Source organism: Mauremys reevesii, linkage group 5, assembly GCF_016161935.1.
Source record: "Mauremys reevesii isolate NIE-2019 linkage group 5, ASM1616193v1, whole genome shotgun sequence".
NCBI lineage: Eukaryota > Metazoa > Chordata > Testudines > Geoemydidae > Mauremys > Mauremys reevesii.
In genome coordinates, this window is record NC_052627.1 from 14362226 (window position 1) to 14382376 (window position 20151).

Genomic DNA, 20151 nt, shown 5'->3' on the forward strand with positions numbered 1-20151 from the left:
AAACAAGCGCAGGTGCTAGTTTGTTTAAAAACCAAACCACGGAACAGGTGCAGCTTTTCTTATTAATATAAATATTTAACCACAGGGGGGGAAAACAAGAGACCTTTCAAACTAACATTAAAGTTGACTTAGATGGCAAGAAGATTCAGTAATATAGCTTTAAGGCTGAAAATTCAGGTTGACGCTCCAGCCTTCACTCAGCGGTTGTCTACACAAACATTTAATGGCTAGTAAACAGGGGTGTAAATCTAACCCACACTAGCTGCCACTGACTGATTGGCTGTATGGACCCTGCTGACATGTGCTAACACGTCCTTCGTGGATTTTGATCTAGCCCTGTTTCAAAGTGAGGTAACTGCCATGCACTAAGGAGCTGCCGTGCGTGGCAGCGGGGTCCATACACACAGTTAATGCATGGCAGGCTAAAGTGGGGTAGATTTACACCCCACTTTGCCACAAGCTAAATGTTCCCATCTTCTTCTTACATCTAATAACGATAGTGGATGCTAGTAGTTAAGATTGCAAAATAGTTTCTGTTATCATCCTTTTTTCACATGCTCACTTTCCCGAGTAAGGGTTGGCAAGCGTCCCGGGGGTGCAGTTGCGATGGAGTCCTCTTGCTTGGAGGGCGGAGGAGGTGGCAGCACCATGAACTGAGGTGTTGCTTATTTCCTCTCTCGCACCAGGCCAGCTCACTGACTGGCACATCGAGGGGCATGGAGCCAAGGCTCTGACCTCTCTCCAACCCACCCCCTCCTGCCCAATTACACTCACGGTGGGGTGGAGGAACAGCTACTGAGCAGCCCCTGCTTTCACCATGCCCGTGCCAGTGCCATGATCAGTGTGGATCCCATGTGGCTGTGCTGGGGCCTGGGGACTTCCTCTTACAGCCTGCATAGAACCAAGGCCCTATTGGCAAAAAAGCTGTGAGCCTGAGCCTTCCGTCACTGAAGTCAGAAGCAAACCAGGGGGTGAAGTCTGGCTCCATTGACGTCAATGGCAAAACTCTTATTGACTTCAATGATCAGGATGGGTCAATGGGCAGGGGCCTGGATTTCACTCTCTGGCTTTAGTGGGAGCAAGCCAGGCCCTATATGGCCCACACTGCAATGCTGCCAATCCCAGGAAGTCAAAAATCGTGAGTCAGGCTTCCAAAATCTTGAGGGGTTTTTAAAAAAAATAAATCAATAAAGGTTGGGTTCATTTTATTTGCCTTTTTGCTTCTTGATTCTTTAGGGCTCATGTTTTAAAGATTTTTGCTGCAACCCTGAAGGCTGGAAACTTTAATTAAAAAAAAAATTAAAAGCTGAGACTCTCCTATAATCACATCCCTCACTTCAGAGGAAAAGCTGTTAGGATACCAGTAAATACTTAAAAAGTAAAGTGCCTGGCATGCAGATGAAACAGTCTAATCCCAAAATAAGGGTCCAATCTGAGTGTGCAGGGGAGGAGTGGGGAGGGTATGCATGCAGTCAAGATCAGGCTCTCAAGAATGTAATTTGCCAGGGTGCCTAAAGTTAGCATCCTAAATCCATCTTTAGGCTCCTAAATATGTGGCCTGATTTCCAGGGGTGCTGCCCACTGAACTCAACAGGATCACCCAGGATGTAAATCAGCACCTAATTTTGTCCTCGGGGACTACATAGTTCTAAAATATTCCTGGAGGTTGAGCTTTGATTTTTTTTTAATTAAACCCTCCTGCATAGGCAGAGCTGGCCAGAATCAGCCTCCTTTGCATATTCTGCTTTCTGCTGCTTTCGTTTTCTTTTTTTTTAAACCTATCTTTGGATTATGGAACAAATGACCGAAACAAATAGCAGTTGGCGAACAGAAACTCCCTCATGGTTAACTCAAGCTTATTTTTAAACCTGTGCTAAAGGTGGAGCTCAGCATGCATCCGACAGCCATAGCATAAGAAAGTGCCATATAACATCTAGATAGAAACGCTTTCTAGATATCTTGGTATACAGAAGAAGAGACAGAAGAGCAACTTCTGCTTTTACAGACAGGCAGCCCCACTGACTGTACTGGGGGCTGCGTAGATCTGAGACACAGCGGGATTAAGCCAAAAGAACTGTGACAAAATGAAATGATAATGGAAGTTGTGACTGACAACCGCCTGTCCCCCCGTTGGCGAAACATTGCATAAAGATACTTGTTAATCCAGTGCAAATGCTCTTTGCATTGGGTCAGTGTCCCAAGACGCATCTGTGTTCAATCCTGCCCCTCTTACAGTCAATGACAAAACTCCCATTGACTCTAATAGGTACAGGATCCGGATCACAGTTAGTAAGATGTACAGTGGGGGAAGACAGCATGTGAGTAGTTATCTTACGTAGGGGCAGTATATGTCCAAGACACATTCCATTCACAAACACTAAATCTAGATCTCCCGGGCAGCAAGGTCAGGTGGGTACAGCCTAAAATGGGAGTGAAGAGATTTGACGGTGTGCTGTTCATGGCTCTATTATTCACTTGCTTTGCTGCGCCTCATTTTTGCCCTCTATAAAGTGGAGGTGGGGGAATAATTTTTACCATCTCTTTTGTAAGATGCTCTGAGACCTGTGGATGAAATGAGGTTGGACACGTCACTTAGGCCTGGTCTACACTGGGGAGGGGGATCGATCTAAGTTACGCAACTTCAGCGACGTACTTAGATCGACACTGTGGTGTCTTCACCACGGTGAGTCGTCTGCTGCCGCTCCCGTCGACTCCGGTCTGCGCCTCTCGCTGCGGTGGAGTACAGGAGTCAACGGGAGAGCGCTCGGGGATTGATTTATCGCGTCTAGACTAATAAACCGATCCCCACTGGATCGATCGCTGCCTGCCGATCTGGCAGGTAGTGTAGACACACCCTAAGTCTCCTTGTGCCTCTGTTCTCTGTGGAATGGGGGTGCTGGAGAGGAGATGGACACTGTCGTCATAAAGTCACCCATTGAAATTACACCCGTCACTGAGCTGATGATGGGATATACAGCCCGTAACTGAGGTGCATTGGTATCCTGTGGGGGCATCAGAAGGGAACAGGGGTTCCCCAGTCTGCCTATGCAGACATTAACAGGCAAGGCAAGGTACAACTACTAATGCCTACTCATCTCTTAGCTTGCCTAGGCAGAGAGGCAGTGCTCTGGAGCAGACAAAGCACCAGGTTGGGATTCAGGAAACCTGAGTTCTATTTCCAGTTCTGTCACTTCACCTCTGTTTATCCTTCATCTTGTCTATTTAGATTACAAACTCTCTGGGGCAAGGACTGGCTCTCCTTACGTATCTGTACACAGGGACGGCTCCAGGCACGCCGGGGGGTGGGTGTGTGCACCAGTCGCCGTGAAGGCGGCAGTCAGGGAGCCTTTGGCGGCGTTTCTGCGGGAGGGCCCGTGGCTTTGGTGGCAATTCGGTGGCGGGTACGTCAAAGGCGCGGGACCGGCAGATCACCCGCAGAACCGCCACGGAATCCGCGGGACCGGCAGATCACCCGCTGAACCGCCGCGGAATCCGCGGGACCGGCAGATCACCCGCTGAACCGCCGTGGAATCCGCGGGACCGGCAGATCACCCGCTGAACCGCCGCGGAATCTGCGGGACCGGCAGACCACCCGCTGAACCGCCGCCAAAGGCTCCCTGACTGCCGTGCTTGGGGAGGCAAAATACATAGAGCCGCCCCTGTCTGCACAGTTCCCAAGTACGATGGGGCTCTGAGCCCGAATCTTCCAGCTGCTACTACAGTACAAAGAATAGTAGCCCGAACACGTGATTTTTAAGTCAGATTTCTCAGGACATCTCAGGACTAGAAGCAAGAGTGGTGTTCCACTGTCAATCTGGGAATCACTCCCACCCCCCACCCATTCCTAGCCCTCTGAGTAACTGCCTGTAAACGTGTCACTGGTCTAGGAATGAACACGATCCATCCTGGCCCTAGTGCCAGCATAATTTGGTGGCCCTTTGGGATCCTTTGCTGCCCTACTGCTTGCTTGGCAGCACACCGAGTTAAAAGTGCTGCAATGATTCTACCCATCAGTAGATCTTTGAAAGAACCAAAATCTTCACTTGAGCATTAAACCAATTGCAGTGTCTGGTTTCAACACGCCCAACCACATCTTACAGCGGTGTTAGAGAGCTAGCACTCTGGGCTGTTATTTTAGGAAACAAATAGCTCTATCATTTGCACACACCCTTATAGGCAGATGACACTCCTCTAAACTCAAGTTCTTCAAAAGAAGGGAAGGCAGGATGAAGACCTCTTTGTTACTGTGGGGAGTCCTGGCAGTTTTCTTGGGGGCTGCTCTTGTGGCAGGTAGGTGTGAAATGAAATGAAATGAAGACCATTATAAATGATGCTTAAATATAAACTTGCATTTGGGTAGCTCGGCTGAACAGCCACCTGGCATCAGTGATCTTAATAGGCAGGCAAGACAAGCCTCCCTCTGCTAGGTCCGGACCCAACACCCACTGAAATCAGTCTTCACTGGACTTGATTTGGGGCCTTTGTCTGTCTCTGCACCCAAAGAGTGCTGTTTTGAAAAATCCCTATTGCAGTGCTACGAGAGTGATCGCTAGCTACTCAGGAACGCCTTAGTATTAGCTGTGTGGTTCTCAAACTTTTCTACTGGTGACCCCTTTCACACAGCAAGCCTCTGAGTGCAATTCCCCTTATAAATTAATTTAAAAAAAATATTTAACACTATTATAAATGCTGGAGGCAAGCAGGGTTTGAGGTGGAGGTTGACAGCTCACGACCCCCCGTGTAATGACCTCACAACCCCCTGAGGGGTCCCGACCCCCAGTTTGAGAACTCCTCTTTTAATCAGAGGTTCTGCATCAATGAGCTGAAAGTCCAAGTGTTTTCTCTTCCTCCTACCCAGGAAACTCACAAGACTGACTTTGCCTAGCTAGAATTAAAGGCTTCTAAACACTTCTTTCTGAGTGAATCTGGCTGTTACAACAGGGGATTCTGATCTCATTATAATTTTACACCACGTAACTCTGCTGATTTAAATGGAGATATTCCTGGGTTACACTGGTCTAAGTGAGATAAGAATCTTGTCCATAGAGAATAGTAAAAATAGTTGACAGGTAATACATACTGACTATTTATGTGACTTTTTTATACAATGGTGTAACTTGAGTTACACCAGAGGTATATTTGGGTCAAATTCTATTCTGTGTTCTATTCTGCTGTTAAACCGCCAGGGTCCATTACATCCTGCATTTTCTCTAATCTTGATAACATTAAGGGCTACATTTTGCATTAATTTATAACATCTTTAAAAGTATTGATTTCATAGCGATGTAGCTGAGTGCAGAATTTGGCTGCAGAAGTGTACAGGAATCGGTGACAGTGGTCGATTGTCAAATATGCACCAGGTCAACTGAGAGCTGAACTTGCTTCTTCTCATTGTAATTATTACAGCCTCTAATGTGTGTGCAACTCACAGTGAGGTGTATGTGAGCTAAGTGCCTCTCTGGGAGCATAATTTGGCCCATTTGTTTTTAAATGACTCCATTTTGTGTCTAATTGAATTTATTCTTGCTTTAATAATGGAAACGGTTTAAAATTCAGCAGTGTGGGAGCAGCCATTTTGCAATTTCTTTGCTTCTTTAATGCGCTGCAGATGATTATTTATTGATTTTATTGAATGCCACATCCAAATATCATGGCATTTTACATGACAACCCAATGTTAAGTGAGACATTTCTCATGAAAATCCATTTTACACGCAGCCACATGCAGAATACATTTATCCAACCTCCAGGCATCATAAGCAGCTCTCCCAATGCGCTATTTAACCACTGCTAAACTTTGCTTTTCCTAAGGAGTCTTTGTTGCTCCACCGGGACATGGAGACATTATTATAGAGCTGAAGAGCCGGGGATGATGGTGTCTTTTCACTTTTGTGATTTATAAGAGGTTTTAAATTTTACAGAAATTATAGAGCAATTATTAAATATAATTACATTCGCTATTATTATAAGTGAAGTCAATGGAGTTGCACCAGGGATGAATTTGGCCCATTATTTTTAGTGTACCATAATAGTCTTTAGTGAACATTTAGGAAGACATGATGCGGTCTGAATAATAGTTACAGAATTAGGCCTGATCCAAAGCCTGGCTAAGCCAGTGGGAGTCTGACTTCCTTCAATGGCCTTTGGAGCAAATCCTTGGAGAGGACAGTTACATACGCAATACATAATACAGTTACGAAACAGCAGAGGGAGATGGAGGGGGAGAAGAAAAGGCTCTAGAGGTGAAATCTGAAAAGAGATCAAGAATCACTGAGGCAGAGACACAGGAAGGCTCTGTTCTTTCAGAGAAAAGGATTCTGGTTTCACCAGTTAACTAGATTGTGGAGGGGGCAGAGAGCAGAGAAGGGAAAGGGCCATGAAACCTGAATCATAGTTATACGTCAAACACGATTATGGAGTTCTGTATTTTGGGCCTTAGTAAGGGGATATGAAAGTACTGTGGCATCAGAAGATTACAGTGTAAACAGCATTATACTCTAGCTACATTATTTGTCTTACATTAGTGCCTACAGGTCCCTAAGTAGGCTGGGGCTCCACTGCACTAGGTGTTCTCTCTCACTACAATACCTGCCCCAAAGAGCTTACTGTTTAAATAGACTGCACAGGGGTGAGGATGGGAAACTGAGGCATATAGAGACGTGACTTTCTCCAGGTTACGCAGCAGGTCAGTGGCAGAGCCAGGAACAGAACACAGGACTCCTGAGTCCCAGGGAAGTGCTCTAGCCACTAGATAACAGTGCCTTTATTTCTAGTGAAGGATGGCCTGGCAGAGGCTTCAGTCAGGATTAAAAACAGCAGAGGGCAGTTAAGAAAGGAAAGTCTTTGGAATGCGCAGGAATGGGAAGCTCTGAATCCCAGGCAACTCTTAGCATCTGAAATCAGATGCTGCCTCTAAGTTTGCACTCACACACCGAGTACAATCCCCTGCACATGCCACCCATAGAATTTGTCACTTGTGTGAGCCAGTGACAGTGCACAAATAACATTCCTGCAGGTGCACTCAAGTGCAAAACTGTGTGTGCAAAAATGTAGACCCTGCAGAAAGCCAGCTCTTTGGTAACTCAAAGAATGCAATTCTCCTGTATTCAAAGGGCCACGTCGGGACTATGGAACTTTTGAGTCCCATGAACAAATAGGGACTTAAGTGGGACCAAAGGGGTATGTCTACACTGCAGCTTCTTCCCAGCTCAGACAGACACATGCTAGTTCTGCTCAAGCTAGCATGCTAAAAAATAGCAGTGTAGCCAGTGGTAGCAGGGGCTGGCTGGCTGACTACCCACCTGCCCAGCGCCCCAGATACAAGCTGCCAGCAGTGCTGGTGTGGCCACCATGCTGCTATTTTTGAGCCAGCACATCTGAGGTCTGTCTGCTTCAGTGAGGAAGCGCAGTCTGTGAGGTGAGGGATTCCCAGAGTTGGGGGAGGAGTCTCAAGTCCCAGCCATGTGCCTCTGCACAGACAGCAACAAACCTCCCTCCTAGGAGGCTGGGAGTCAACCCCCGGCCCAAGCACCAAGTTAACAAACACAACACCATGTGTATCTAACCCAGGAGCAGACCCAGGTCAGGCTCTCTGGTAGGAGTTACACAGCTGCACCCATCCTGTCCTGCACCTCTCGTCTCAGGGGTCAGTCAAACCTGTCCACACGCTCTGAGGCTGACATGGATTGGTGTGTCTTGCCCTGTGGTCTCAGCTCTGCTCACTCCATGCTACGTGTCAGGAAGGGTCCCCTTTGGCACACTGCAGCAGCTGGCAGCTCTCCTCCAAGCAGCTCCTCAATCAGGTTCAGTCCCTCGCCAGCTCAGGGGGGTGGTGCTACTACTCAGCAATTTCTTTTCTCTCTTCACATCTCAGTCTGACTCTTATTCCCTAACTCACCCACCCACCTCTGTTCATTGGCTCAAACCCTCCCAGCTGGGTCCTTGTTTTTACAGTGGCTTTCCCTCCCACCCAGACAATCTGAATCTTTTCATTTTCCTGCCTGATCCCAAACAAACCAGGAGTGGGAAGGGTTCCTGAGGCTGACTCTATCCAAGCAGCTCCTGCCTCAATGGCCAGAGTCCTCTTTCAAACCCAGTGAATGCTCCAGAGGTGCCCAAATACAATCTGGGACCTAGCTAGTTATCTGCAGCTGTATTTCACCAGCTACACACAGGTTTGCAGTTCTGGCGGGACATGCAAACCCAAGGGGTTTTATTGCACTGAAGTTGGTTTCTACCTTTGGAGAATTGGCCCTGAGTGTTGGAGGGTCAAGTCTATGGATCTGTTTCTGCTATGGGTGAATTTGGCTGTGTAAAGACAAAGTCACTACTTAGGAGCTATAAAAATGCCCAAACTTTAGCTGAAGGGTTTCAGCATTGCCAGTGGGAACTCCCCACTGACCACGGTGTTCTCCCTCTGCTTTGGGGGAGAAACTATGAAGTCAGGACGGGTTCTGACAGTGCTGCTGAAGCTGCCCAGCATTGGAGCTGAGGAGCTGGTGGGATTTGTTACTGCTCATGCTTCAGGCAGTTTTGGGATGGCAGAGCTCTGTGTTGGTGCTAACTTGATGTAGCACACAGAAGCAGGGTAGCGGTTTCCCTTTAAATAGCTTGTAAATAGCTTTTGGCCCTCGTGGTTTTCTGTTTCCGAAGCTAGTGTATACATGAGGCTAGGCCTTCCGTGTTATTTATGTTTAACAGTTATTGGGACCATACTTGGTCCATTGTGGTTCCTTTGTATTCTGCATAAGGAGCAAAAGACAACCCTTGAGTTGCCTGGTGTGGAGCAGAACATCTTCCTTGGCTCAAGTTGGGGTATTGGCACAAATTGGCACAGGTTCTGCACTCCTGTTTAACCGGAAACCTGCACCTTTTGTCTCTCAGACCCTCTCCAGCTATGCATAATTTGTGGCTTCATTCCCTACTGCCCAACCCTTTCAGACCCAGTTGTTTGAGTAAGTGGTGGAAGGAGATCACACTGACTTTGGGGGCTAAGCAGTGGGGGATTCAGGTTTGCAGGAGGGCCTGCAATGACTGAGCAGATGTTAGAGGAGACCCACATTGTACATTACTGAGTGGTTGATAAGATGCCTGAAAAATACAGTAAGTCAATTCCAGGAACCGGCAAGAATTTTCTTTTCTCTTGTTTTTCTCTTCTTTTAAAACCCATCCTGTGTTCCCAGGTTATGAGGATGAGGAGGCGGAAGAGCGTGTCCTAGTTGATAACAAGTGTAAATGTGCAAGGGTGACCTCAAAGTTTGTCCCTTCTAAAGACAATCCTGAGGAAAAAGTCCTGGTGAGAAACATACGAGTCATGTAAGTGGCAAACAATGCTTGATTTGAAGTAGGTAAAGATGAGGTGACACGGCACAGCAGGTTCCTTTTCTTTGTCTTACTTCAGCATATTAGTTACGGGACTTGAGAGGGTTTCATTATGTCCTGGTTTTCGTGTCATAGTCTAAGTAATGACGATTTAATTGACACCCACTTAGTGCTCCAATTGCTTGTAGTGTACAGTGCTGTACACTAGTGGAAAATGGCCCATGTCACACTACATGTTGCTGAATTCCAGCTGCATGGTGCTTTGTCCATCAGTCCAAAACGCAACTCAGAAATGTTTCTGAAGGGTTGATAGTAGCTTTGTAAGATACACTGACAGAGACAAGAGTAGCCTTTCTCCTGTCCTGATAATTAGGGACACTGGCTGGCACAGAACATAGGATTGCAAGTCTGAGATCTTGTCCCTGGGAGAGGCCAATGCCGAACTCCCATGATGCAATTAGCTAGTTAATTGTCCGCTCACAGGGACTAATTCTGCATTCTTTACTCCCACTGAGTGAGGGATCTTTTGACTGAGTAAGGAGGGCAGCATTGGAGCCATGGGAGTTCAGGAAGAGATCACTTCAAGAAAGTGAGGGAGTCAGTCACCCACCCACCCACCTGAAAGTGAGCTAGTCTCATATGTGTTGTGTCCTGGTTTCCACCAGCTCAAGAGAGGGCAGGAGGAACATCAGTGCCACAATGTCATTACTGAAAGCATCATCTGTGGCAAGTGGCACTTGTGGAACATGTTCCATCACTCACTAGTGGCCTAACACGGTGCAGTGCTTTGACACCCTCCAGTCTTTCCCTGGTGGTGTCTGGCAATGATGCAAGAAAGACCCTGTCGCTCTAGAGGGTAGTGAAGGCTCAGTCCAGGTATAACACATATCCGTTCTACAGATCAAGTATCTGAAACTTCACGGGGAGTGGAAGGGGAAGAGATGAAAATATCTGAACACAGAACAAGATAAAAACGTGGATTCTGTGAATCAGAATAATCATGACACATTATGGAGCTTGCAGAATTCATCAGAGCAATGTGTGGTCACTTGATAGTCCTGCTCTTTTTTTTTTTCCCCCTTAGAGTCCCCCTGATGAGCAGAAAGAACATCTCTGATCCCACCTCACCAGTGAGAACCACTTTTGTCTACCGGCTGTCTGAGCTGTGAGTAATTTTCTTTACTGCATTAATTTCAGAACACTTTGCCCTTCCATCTCACTGTCCAAACAGCAATGAATTAATCCTCATCACATCCCATTAGACAGATATGGGAATTCAGGCAGAAGTTATGTGTCTTGTCCAAGGTTACAGGAATTCTACTACAGAGCTTGAGAACAGAATCCCCAACCTCCACACCAGTGACTTAACCACACGCCTGTCCTTCCTATAGAGAGGAAATTCAGGATTTACCATGGTGAATTTAGATGTAGAAACTAAACAAATCCCTTCATAAAATGTCATTTTTTAAAATAGTGCCATGATGCACATAGCACCAATACATTAAAATCCAATACCCATGTGAGCTCATGGGGCAAAACAGGACCTTGACTACTAGCATAGACAGTGATGAAGCTGGCAGGAATCTCACCTCTGCTGAGACTTAATCCAATGTGAGTGAGATTCAGCCTACGTAAGTGTAAGATGTTGGGTCAAATTCTCTGCTGCTCTAACTCATGATTTTATCCTGAGTCTTGAAATATTTTATCTTTTAAGTAAAGTCCCAGCTCCTGGAGTCATGTGATCACAGGAGAATCCCAGAGTTCATTAAAGACAAAAGTGAGTTTCTAGCTCTCGTGGGTGCAGAGAAAAGCTTGAAAAAGTTACCCAAGTGCACACTCAAAAACCGGAAAGCAAATAAAAAGAACCTCACATTTACTGCTAACCAAGCTCATCATTTTGGGGACCTGACTCATCATTTTTTGCAGGTTTGGGGGCTGGGCCCTGGTGCCAGAGAATTGGGCCATTTGCTCCTAAATCAGGATAGGGCCTGGCTGCTCCAGAGCCTAAAGAGACAGCAAAGCCTGACTGACGTGTGACTGCCAAAGTAGCAATGAGGACTTGAGCCCTCTCCCATGTGGTGGCCTCTTTCAGTGACTAACATGCATTCCATCCTATCTGTCTTCCAGCTGCAAAAAATGTGATCCCACAGAAGTGGAGCTGGGTGACCGGATAGTGACTGCTGGGCAGAGCAACAACTGCAGCAGTTCCGATACCTGCTACACCTATGACAGGAACAAATGCTACACCAAAACCTTCCCATTTTTCTATGACGGGAAGATCAACACCGTCCAAGCAGCCCTGACTCCAGAATCCTGCTACGCTGATTAGATTAAACCACTGCTGTTAGAGTGCCTTGTTATACTGTCATTTGCCCCCACAGACCAAAACACATTTATATTAGCATGGTAAGAAAGACAGCGTCTGAAATATCAGCTCCTCACAGTTAACATGCTAGCTACGTGAAAAGTAACCCCTTCCTTCTATAGCACCCGGTGGTAATAAATATAACTGAATAATTAAGCCAATTATGCATGGTGGGCAAAATCCTATACTGTGAGGCAGATCCTCAGCTGGTACAAATCAATGTAACTGCGTTGAAATCAAGGGAACTACACGAACTTACACCAGCGGGGGATCTGGCTTGGACAGTCTTCATTCAGTCCTGCCTCAGATGAGGGTCTCATTAAAGTCAGTGGGAGTTTTGCCCTAGTAATAAAGACAGGATTTGTTGTTCTCTATATATAGAAACAGTGACATCCAAATGCCATGCCAGTGTTTGGGTTCAGCTTTCCACGATTATGTTTTCCAAAGCAATTTCTCCAGGGTCATGGTCTTTTTGGTTAATACAATACCTTTTAGCCCTGCACATACAATATCAGTGTGCCATTTGAGACGGCCCCTTGTTTGTGCTCTTTTGGAAAACCCCACTTAAATGATCTAAAATAATCCTATGCACAAACTTTAAGTAACACAAGACCATACTGTTACACTCCCACCTGTGAGCATAATAGAAATCAGTGCCATTATTGAGAAGGAGGTCATTCAGGATGGGGCTTTCAAAGATGCCTTTGGGATTTGGAAACCCAGTTTCTGTTCATTTTTAATGGGCATCCTAATCCCTTATGTGGCTTTGAAAATCACATTCTCAGTGTATCCCTGCATATTTAGAGAAGACTGAGGATGTTGCTGCTCTTGAGTATTTTGAAATGGTGCCAAAATACCATGTGTTACGGGAATGATAAATTATTCTTTCCCTATATATTCGAGATTGAGCTACTTACCAATGATATTTCACTACTCTGTGTTTCATACTGACAATTATTAATGCTTTCTCCAATTCATCCAACACTGGGGAGAACAAATTATTTCTTTCAGTTTAAATAAATAAATGGCCTAGGCCCTGATTCTGCATTCAGAGGTGCATTGGCAGCCTTTGGGCTTGCACGACTCTGATTGCAAGAACGGGGCCCTCGTTAGATTCCTTTCTCTTGTTTGTAGAAGGAATTCTCACCCATCAAGGAGGCTGATATTGCAATGCACTGTTCGTCACATCTGAGTGCATCATCCCTTGTGTTTTCACTAAGCAGTCATGTGTGAAAGTCCATAAACTGTGTGCAGAATTACCCCTGAGAAGGCTGATACATTCCTCCCTGTTATAAAAATTGGTTGCACATCCCTAGGCTATTCTGAGAAACCCTGGCATATTTCATGTTGCAACAAAATAGAGCAAGACCCATGTACCCAGGATTTCAGCTTTGTTAGCAAGATTGAAGTAATTAAATAGATTTTTCTGCAACTATCTGTGTGTGAAATTGAAATGGCATTAAAAGGAAGAGTCTGGTCTGTACTGGTTTTCCTCCAGGTGAAGAAGAAGAATTTGCACTAAATAACTGACTAGAGTCAGGGTTCCGTGTCTGTCACGGAGGTCGCAGAAGTCACGGATTCCCTGACTTTCCATGACCTCTGTGATTTCTGCAGTGGCTATTGTGGCGGATCCCAGGGCCGCCCAAGCAGCTGGCTCCGGTGCCAGCTGCTCCAGGGACCCCAAGGACAGCCACACCGGGTGCTGTTGGAGTAGCTCCCAGTAGCTGGTGCTGTTGCCCCCCCGCCAAGATTTAGTCAGGGGTATTTTTAGTAAAAGTCATGGACAGGTCACACCCGTGAATTTTTGTTTATTGCCCTTGACCTGTCCATGACTTTTACTAAAAATACCCCTGACTAAATCGTAGCCTTAATTGTAGTTACAGGCAAACCCACTGTGATGTATTGATTAGATGCTTACACTTTCATCAAGGAATTTCAATGCTGCAATGAAGCTCCATTGCTTTATCATATCAAGATCCAGCCTACATCAGTGGGAATGTTCAAAGTGCTCAACACATTGCATGAATGGGCCACTGTGAGCCAGTTTAGACCCAATCCTGCTGTTCATGTACCTGCGTGTTGTAAATGGCAGGATCTTACTGTGTGGCCGGCATATTGGGTCTGTACAGCGTGAGTGCCTTCAAATAGAAACCAAAATAGTGCTTGTCATCAGGGCTGCCACTTCAAATCCAAAACACCTTCCCTACTGAGACGACAACCTTTGTAGCACCCACCCTTGATCAACACAATCAGAGGCTACAGAAGATTAAAATAGCCTTTTGAGCCAATTAATATCACAGCCTGACATTAAATGGCATACATGTCCAATTTTATTTTTTCCACGTTATGAAATAAGATAGTTCATCAGATTAATTAAGAAATAAAAAACACATAAAGGAGGAAGAAAGCCTTCAAGATCAAATCTTTCTATAGTGTACTGTACTGACATGGTTAAAGAGAAAGCACTCTTGACGTCAGTGACTTTCTGGGTACGCAGTACTTCTGAAAGCCAGACCACTTATTTGGGGGCTAAAATGTGGACACAGGAACTTGGAGCATCTTGTTGTGAGATTCTGGGCCTTTGCTAATGGTAGTGTATTAAGCATGTAGGAGCTTTGTGACACACAAAAGTACTGGGAAGAGACTGAACTTTATTTCTGGACTCCAGTCACCTGTTAAGGTCAGGGTTACAAAAATTCAATATTCCTTGTCTCAAGGCAGGGCTTAGCATCCACTGTAGTCCTTCCTGACTGTCAACAAATTCCTAGTGGTAACATATGTCAGAGTAAGGCCTTTAAGAGAGTGGGAGTTTTGGGTATGCCTGGGAGGCACACTTGAATGAGACTGAGGATGGACAGTCCAGTGGTTAGGGCACCAGCCTAGGCCTTGGGACACCCGAGTTCAATTCCCTGCTCTGCCACAGACTTCCTGTGTGCCAGAGTGTAGTGGGCTAGCGGTGGTTAGTGGGAGGCCAGTCTGCCTCACTACATTAGTGGGCGCTGCCCGCAGTTGGGGAGTTAGCAAAGTCTGGCGTGAGACTCCAGGGTGGAGCGGACTCACTGTCTGAAGGGGCTCTGGCTATAAGCGGCAGGGCAGAGCAGTAAACGTTCAGAGCAGGCAGGTGCAGAGCACCAAATAGTTGGGTGTCCTGGCTCTGGTGGGGTGGCTGATAAATGCAGGCCTCTTGGCCTAAAGTCGAGGGGGGAGGGAGAGACCCTGTCCCAGCACAGGGCCCTAACAGTGGCAGAGGTCAGTGGGGATCCTGGCCGCAACACACCGACCAGGTTTCAGGCAGCACTGGAGTCGGCCGTCGCTGGGCCACTTCCTGCCCGTGGGGTGTACCTGTAGGCGTGGGTGTTGACAGTTTCTCCAGGGTAGATGGCCAGCGGCAGTCCCAGTGACGCCTCAGTCGGCTGGCAGCTCTAGCCAGCCCTCAGCTCGGCAGGGCTCCTCTTCGGTTTCCAGCCTCAGGAGTGGTCTACCCTTTATACTTCCTGTTCTGCCTCTTAACTTCCGGTGAGAGGGGTGGGCACAGCCTGTCTCTGCCCACCTGGGTTTAGAGAATGGCCCGTCCTCCTAGGGGGATTCAAGTGGACTTTACAGCAAGTCTCATGGGCAAAAGCTGGTGCCGTGCTTTGAAAATGTAGGAATAACTGTTCCCATAGCTGGTGCTACACAGCCAGAGGAGAGCACGTGCTCTCAGAGAGTGTAAAAAACCCACCCAGAATACTATGCCCAATAAAATGGGGTTAGAAGAAGGCACAAATTTGGTTTCAGTAAACAGGACAGTCCCAGAAGACATGCAACAAGCCCACACTCACTAGGTTACCTCCACATCACTCACTAGAAACCCTATACTGCTTCTGTGAAGTCCATGGGAGTTTTCACTTTTATTTCCAAGGGAGCAGAACTGGAGCCTAGGTCCCCAAATCCCTACTGAAGCACAGTTTGGGGCACCCAGTAATACCAACAGAGGAATCTAATCTGGGGGCTGGGGGAAAGCAAAGCAAAGAGGAACAGGAGGCTTTTTCTAGCAGGTTTACATGCTCAGACCCTCTCTTCTGTAACACAGCAAGCCATCCCTGGCAGGTAGGAAAGGCCATGGGTGAAATCCTGGCCCCATTGACTTCAATAGCACCAGGCTTTCACTCCACATTTTTAAGAAAGCAGGACTGAGTCCCTCCAAATTGTTTATTTAGGACTCTGAGACTGAAGGAGGGGTATCTAGACCTCAGATTCCCCCGGCCTCGTTATCAGACAGGGGTGGCCTGGGTTTAGGCAAAAAGCCCCAACCAAGCAAACAAACCAGCCAAACAGAAAACAGGCCGAGAGATTGGTCCTTCCCTGGCTATTGAAAGAGGGAGGAAACAGTTCATCTCCTCATAGCACAACATGCTGGGAAGAGGAGCCGTCTGGGGCTGTTTATAACACAGGCCCTCCTAGGTCTCTGTTAGTGTTAGAGGAGGAAAGCGTTTAGGTGCTGCCTAGCGAATTTTGGGAGAGGAACATTGATGGCGGATACATTGCTTGGCAAAGACTTTAGATCACTGTGTAGCTTGTGGGACTAGGCTATATGTGAGTAATTGTGTCTGATGTAATTGACATGATTGTCATGAAGAAAATATTCCATCTCTGTTCTTTATCTAAGCAATTCAGTGAGGCAGGACTTCCTGCTGCTGCTGCCACCACTGTAGTGGGTGGTGCCCCCTCCTGACTTCTCTACCATTGGCCTATAAGATCAGACACGGTTCTTTTCCAGGGCATCTCCCATTTGCAATAATTTCTGTATCAGGATGCACAGGGATGTATTGACCAGAGCTATTTTTGTCCCTAGACACTGCACAAAGTATTCAGAGCTTGGCTTTTTCACAAACTGATGGCGTCCTATGCTCACCTGCTCTAAATACTCCAGGGCGGTGAGTTTGTTGTCCTCATGCTAATTTGTAACTGTGTGGTGCTGCTCCCACTAGTTTGAGACTAACAAAGAGATTTTTGCTAGCTTTTTAGAGACCCTTTCAGTAAAGGGAAATCTACACTTATTCCAAAGCTGGAAGCAGGGTTGGCTCGACAATCTGCAGTAAAGACTGAAATGTACATCAAGATTAACTGAATAGGGCCCTGCTCCTCAAAAATGCTGCCAGACTGCAGCGAACCAAGTATGGACAACAGAGATCAACCAAGGCTGGCCAGGCCAGATGGCAGGAAAAATCTGCAAGGAAACAAGCACATTAAGGACTATAATGTAATGCACATTCTGCATTCAGCTCTGTCCCCAGAGCTCCCCTCAGCCAGTTACTCTGCTCTTCCAGCTTTCTTCCCCTCACAAAATTATTCCTTCCTCCTTCGTTCTCCCTCCTCTGCTTCCCTCTAATGTGCCTGTAAAACACAGGAGGTGATGCAGAGCTGCACTGCCCCACTGGGAGCTGCAGGCATATAGGCCAGCCACAAATGTCTACATTCCCCTCCTTCTGGTGCCGGCAGCGCCAGAACAGTTTTTGGAGTGGGGGTGCAGAGCTGAACCCCTCTTGCCCCTGTCTGTGCCCCTCACCACCCCCTAGAGCTGGGGCCAGGAGCAGGGCCATGGCTCCGGGAAGGAGGGACGCAGACAGGAATAAGGGGGCAGAGGCTGAGGCCACAGCTAGAGACGGGTGTGGAGCCCCAGGCAGTGGGACGGCAGCCGAGACCTCTCATGCGGGGCCAGGGGCCAGGATCCCAGGGCTGGCAGCCAGGACCCAGGGACCAGTGGCTGGGATCCAGGGGTCAGTGGACAGGACTTTGGGGCCAGTGGCCGGGACCCTGCATCCGGGGCTGGGGGCTGGGTGGGACCTTGGGGCCAGCAGTGCAGCCCCCGAGGCCAGTGGCTGAGCGGGACCTTGGGCCGGCAGTGGAGCCCCTGGGCATGGGGCCAGTGGCTGAGCAGAACCTGGGGTGGGTGGCTGAGTGGGACCTGGGGCTGGCAGCAGAGCCCCCGGGTAGCAGCAGGGATGGCGGCCAGGACAGCGGGTGGCAGGGGCTGGTGACCGGGATGGCAGATGGCAGGGATGCGGGGCCGGTGGGCACAAAACCTGGGGGTGCTGCAGCACCCCCTGCACCCCTCCTTCCAGTACCTATGCCTGGTGCAAACAGTAATCAGGGAAGAAACGCTGCTCTGAGGCCACGTCTACACTAGAACTCTTGCTGATATAACAACATTGGTTAAAGGAGGTGATTTTTCTTTTAAAATGAATTTCTATACCAGCAGAAGCCATAGCATAGACAGTGTCATAAAAGTACTTTTGCCGTATAGCTTATTTCACTTGGGGAATGGTATAAGCTACACTGCCTCTGAAGGCAAACCTTTTCTAGCGTAGACTTGGTTTGAGACACTATGCCTCGTGGGGACACCTAGATTGGTAACATTTATGCACCTAAAGAAATTATCTAGTTGTTGGATTGCAAGCTCCTTGCGGGAAAAGGACAACACAGCACTGAGCATAACATTGGTACTTAGCAAGTAACAAACCAGACCATGATTCTTAACTAAATTAGTGCAGTAGAGTCGAGCCGAAATTTCTAGTACGTAACCGGGTGTCCCAGCCAGCCTGTACCATGGCTGAGCAGCCAGGACAGCTGGCATGTGTCTGGAATTCATAAATCCAAGTAGTTCTCTTTAAACTGTATTTGACTAGCAATTTCTAAAGAAGGAAACAACCAACCTATCTTTGAGATTACTATTTTGGGGACTTCCAGGAGCAGTTTCACCAGTGCTTCTGTTTCTTGTGAATAAAGTGAGAACTCTGTGTTAATTAACAATTGTGGAGGAAGATCCTTCTCTGATCCCCTCAGGTCTCTTCAGAGACTCTTTCTTGTAGCCCTTTGAAGTCCGCTCTTGTGCTCCATTAGCATCCCCTGCAGCCAGCATCTGCAGGAGGAACTAAAACAAAACACACACACACACACACACACACTTACTAGCAAGGCACTTAAATGGCTGACTGTTTAATACAAAAATATTTTAAAGGAATTGCAGGGGATCAAGAAACCAATGAGATTTGTGTTTACATATAGTTTTTTTTTTAATGAAGGCAGTTTAGACCTGATGGAATGGTGCCTGATAGCGCACGATAATGAGATGTTCTGTATATGCAGGTTACTATACGGGTAACAACGGAAGTGCAAGTTTCTCTTACGCTTACACCTTTTAAAAATCCTGTCCAAATGCCAGCAGCACTGTTCCAACATGCTATTAACAGATGGGTTTAAGCTGTTTCCCTGAGCAGTGCGTATTTTGAGTTCGTTTTCTTAATGAGAACTGATCTATCCAAGCTGTGTTAACTGCCCTGAGGACAAATGCAGGCCTGATATTAGCGTGGAGTGGCATAAGCTTGCATCAGGATTTTGAATCTGGCCCCCAAGCTAAGAGCACTGTTCTTGGCTTGCTTGAGCAGAACCAAACCACACTAAAGCATGGTACCTGGATACGTTACACCTTGTTGTGTGGATGGGGCCCATAAATTACACCTTTAGCTAGTGCACAGCATGGCTGTATACCCAGCTTCTCGTATGGGTCTGAGACTAAAAGTCCCTGTCCACGTGGGTCAGGGAGCCTGCGCTAGGAACAACGGTCCCTGACCAGAGCTACAGCAAGCACAGCTCTGATTCCTGAGTACACAGGCCTAGGGCACCACAGCCCATGCTGTTGCGATCATGTCGACCAGCTGTTAACACTCTCACTGACTTACCTCAGGCTTCCGGTAGCCCTTCCTTTCGAGGAATTCCTTAAAAGCCTGTGTTCCATGGAGCTGCATGAGCTCTGCCTCCTAGGGGAATTTCCAAAACAGACTTGAACAGCTTCATAGGAAAGGAAAACTTAAAACAAGCTTGTGAAACTTATTTTTATTTACACCCTCCTTGAATCAACCACAAAGGGGATTTCTGTGAAATTCTCATCACTACAACAAACACCAATTAACCATTAGGCATCGTAATTAGCTTAACTGATTTCTGATTTGCTGCTTTTATAGAGATCTGGTTACTTCACAACCCTGAAGCGTGATTTTTTTTAAACAGATCATAATCAAATTTACGGTCACCTAATTTGACCACAGGCCATAGAACTCACCCAGGAATTCTTGCAGAAGAGGAAATTATTCTTCCTTACTATGTAAGCGAACACTATCGAGCCCAATAACGTACGGTTGAACTGTACAGTACCTTGTTTTTTCAAGACATGCCTTAACAAATCAGGGATCAGCAGATTTTGTAAAGCTTTCGGATGAAGCAGACTTCTCATCCTACTCCCAACACAGGATCTATTTCAAACTTACCTCTCCCCGGGCTTTGCCTTTATTGTTATCTTAAACAGTACTAACAAACCCAAATCTTATTCTCCACCTAAGCAGTCTATTGACCTTGGTTGTCTCCACCAATTTTTCCTTGCAGGATTCCTCTGTCTCTAACCTTCATTCTCAGAGACATTCAAACCCT

At 46.9% G+C, this 20151-nt stretch overlaps 2 protein-coding genes across 10 annotated transcripts in view; one reads left to right on the forward strand and one right to left on the reverse strand.

The window, feature by feature from the left end:
• The first annotated feature begins 4107 nt into the window (after positions 1 to 4107).
• Positions 4108 to 13120, forward strand: JCHAIN (joining chain of multimeric IgA and IgM). The gene is made up of 4 exons (XM_039542630.1): positions 4108 to 4290; positions 9182 to 9314; positions 10405 to 10485; positions 11448 to 13120. Exons 1-4 carry the CDS (start codon positions 4227 to 4229, stop codon positions 11647 to 11649), a joined length of 480 nt encoding a protein of 159 aa, XP_039398564.1. The 5' UTR covers positions 4108 to 4226; the 3' UTR covers positions 11650 to 13120.
• Positions 13121 to 17307: 4187 nt separating this feature from the next.
• The window catches only part of LOC120406986 (protein FAM47E-like), a 69400-nt gene continuing 66556 nt past the window's right edge, over positions 17308 to 20151 (reverse strand). For all 9 annotated transcript variants that reach the window (XM_039542243.1, XM_039542244.1, XM_039542246.1 and 6 more), the window contains 2 exons: positions 19407 to 19484; positions 17308 to 18598 (listed from right to left, as the gene is read on the reverse strand). In XM_039542243.1, coding sequence (XP_039398177.1) covers positions 18467 to 18598; positions 19407 to 19484 — 210 coding nt within the window. In that variant the 3' untranslated portion in view covers positions 17308 to 18466. The remainder of the gene's footprint in view (positions 18599 to 19406; positions 19485 to 20151) is intronic.

What these genes read in the sequence shown, in the direction of transcription:
- JCHAIN (XM_039542630.1), top strand. Translation starts at nt 4,227, where the DNA reads ATGAAGACCTCTTTGTTACTGTGGGGAGTCCTGGCAGTTTTCTTGGGG. An exon ending in GTGAGAAACATACGAGTCAT is followed by an intron (nt 9,315 to 10,404) that starts GTAAGTGGCAAA and finishes TTTCCCCCTTAG; the next exon opens with AGTCCCCCTGATGAGCAGAA. An exon ending in GTCTACCGGCTGTCTGAGCT is followed by an intron (nt 10,486 to 11,447) that starts GTGAGTAATTTT and finishes TCTGTCTTCCAG; the next exon opens with CTGCAAAAAATGTGATCCCA.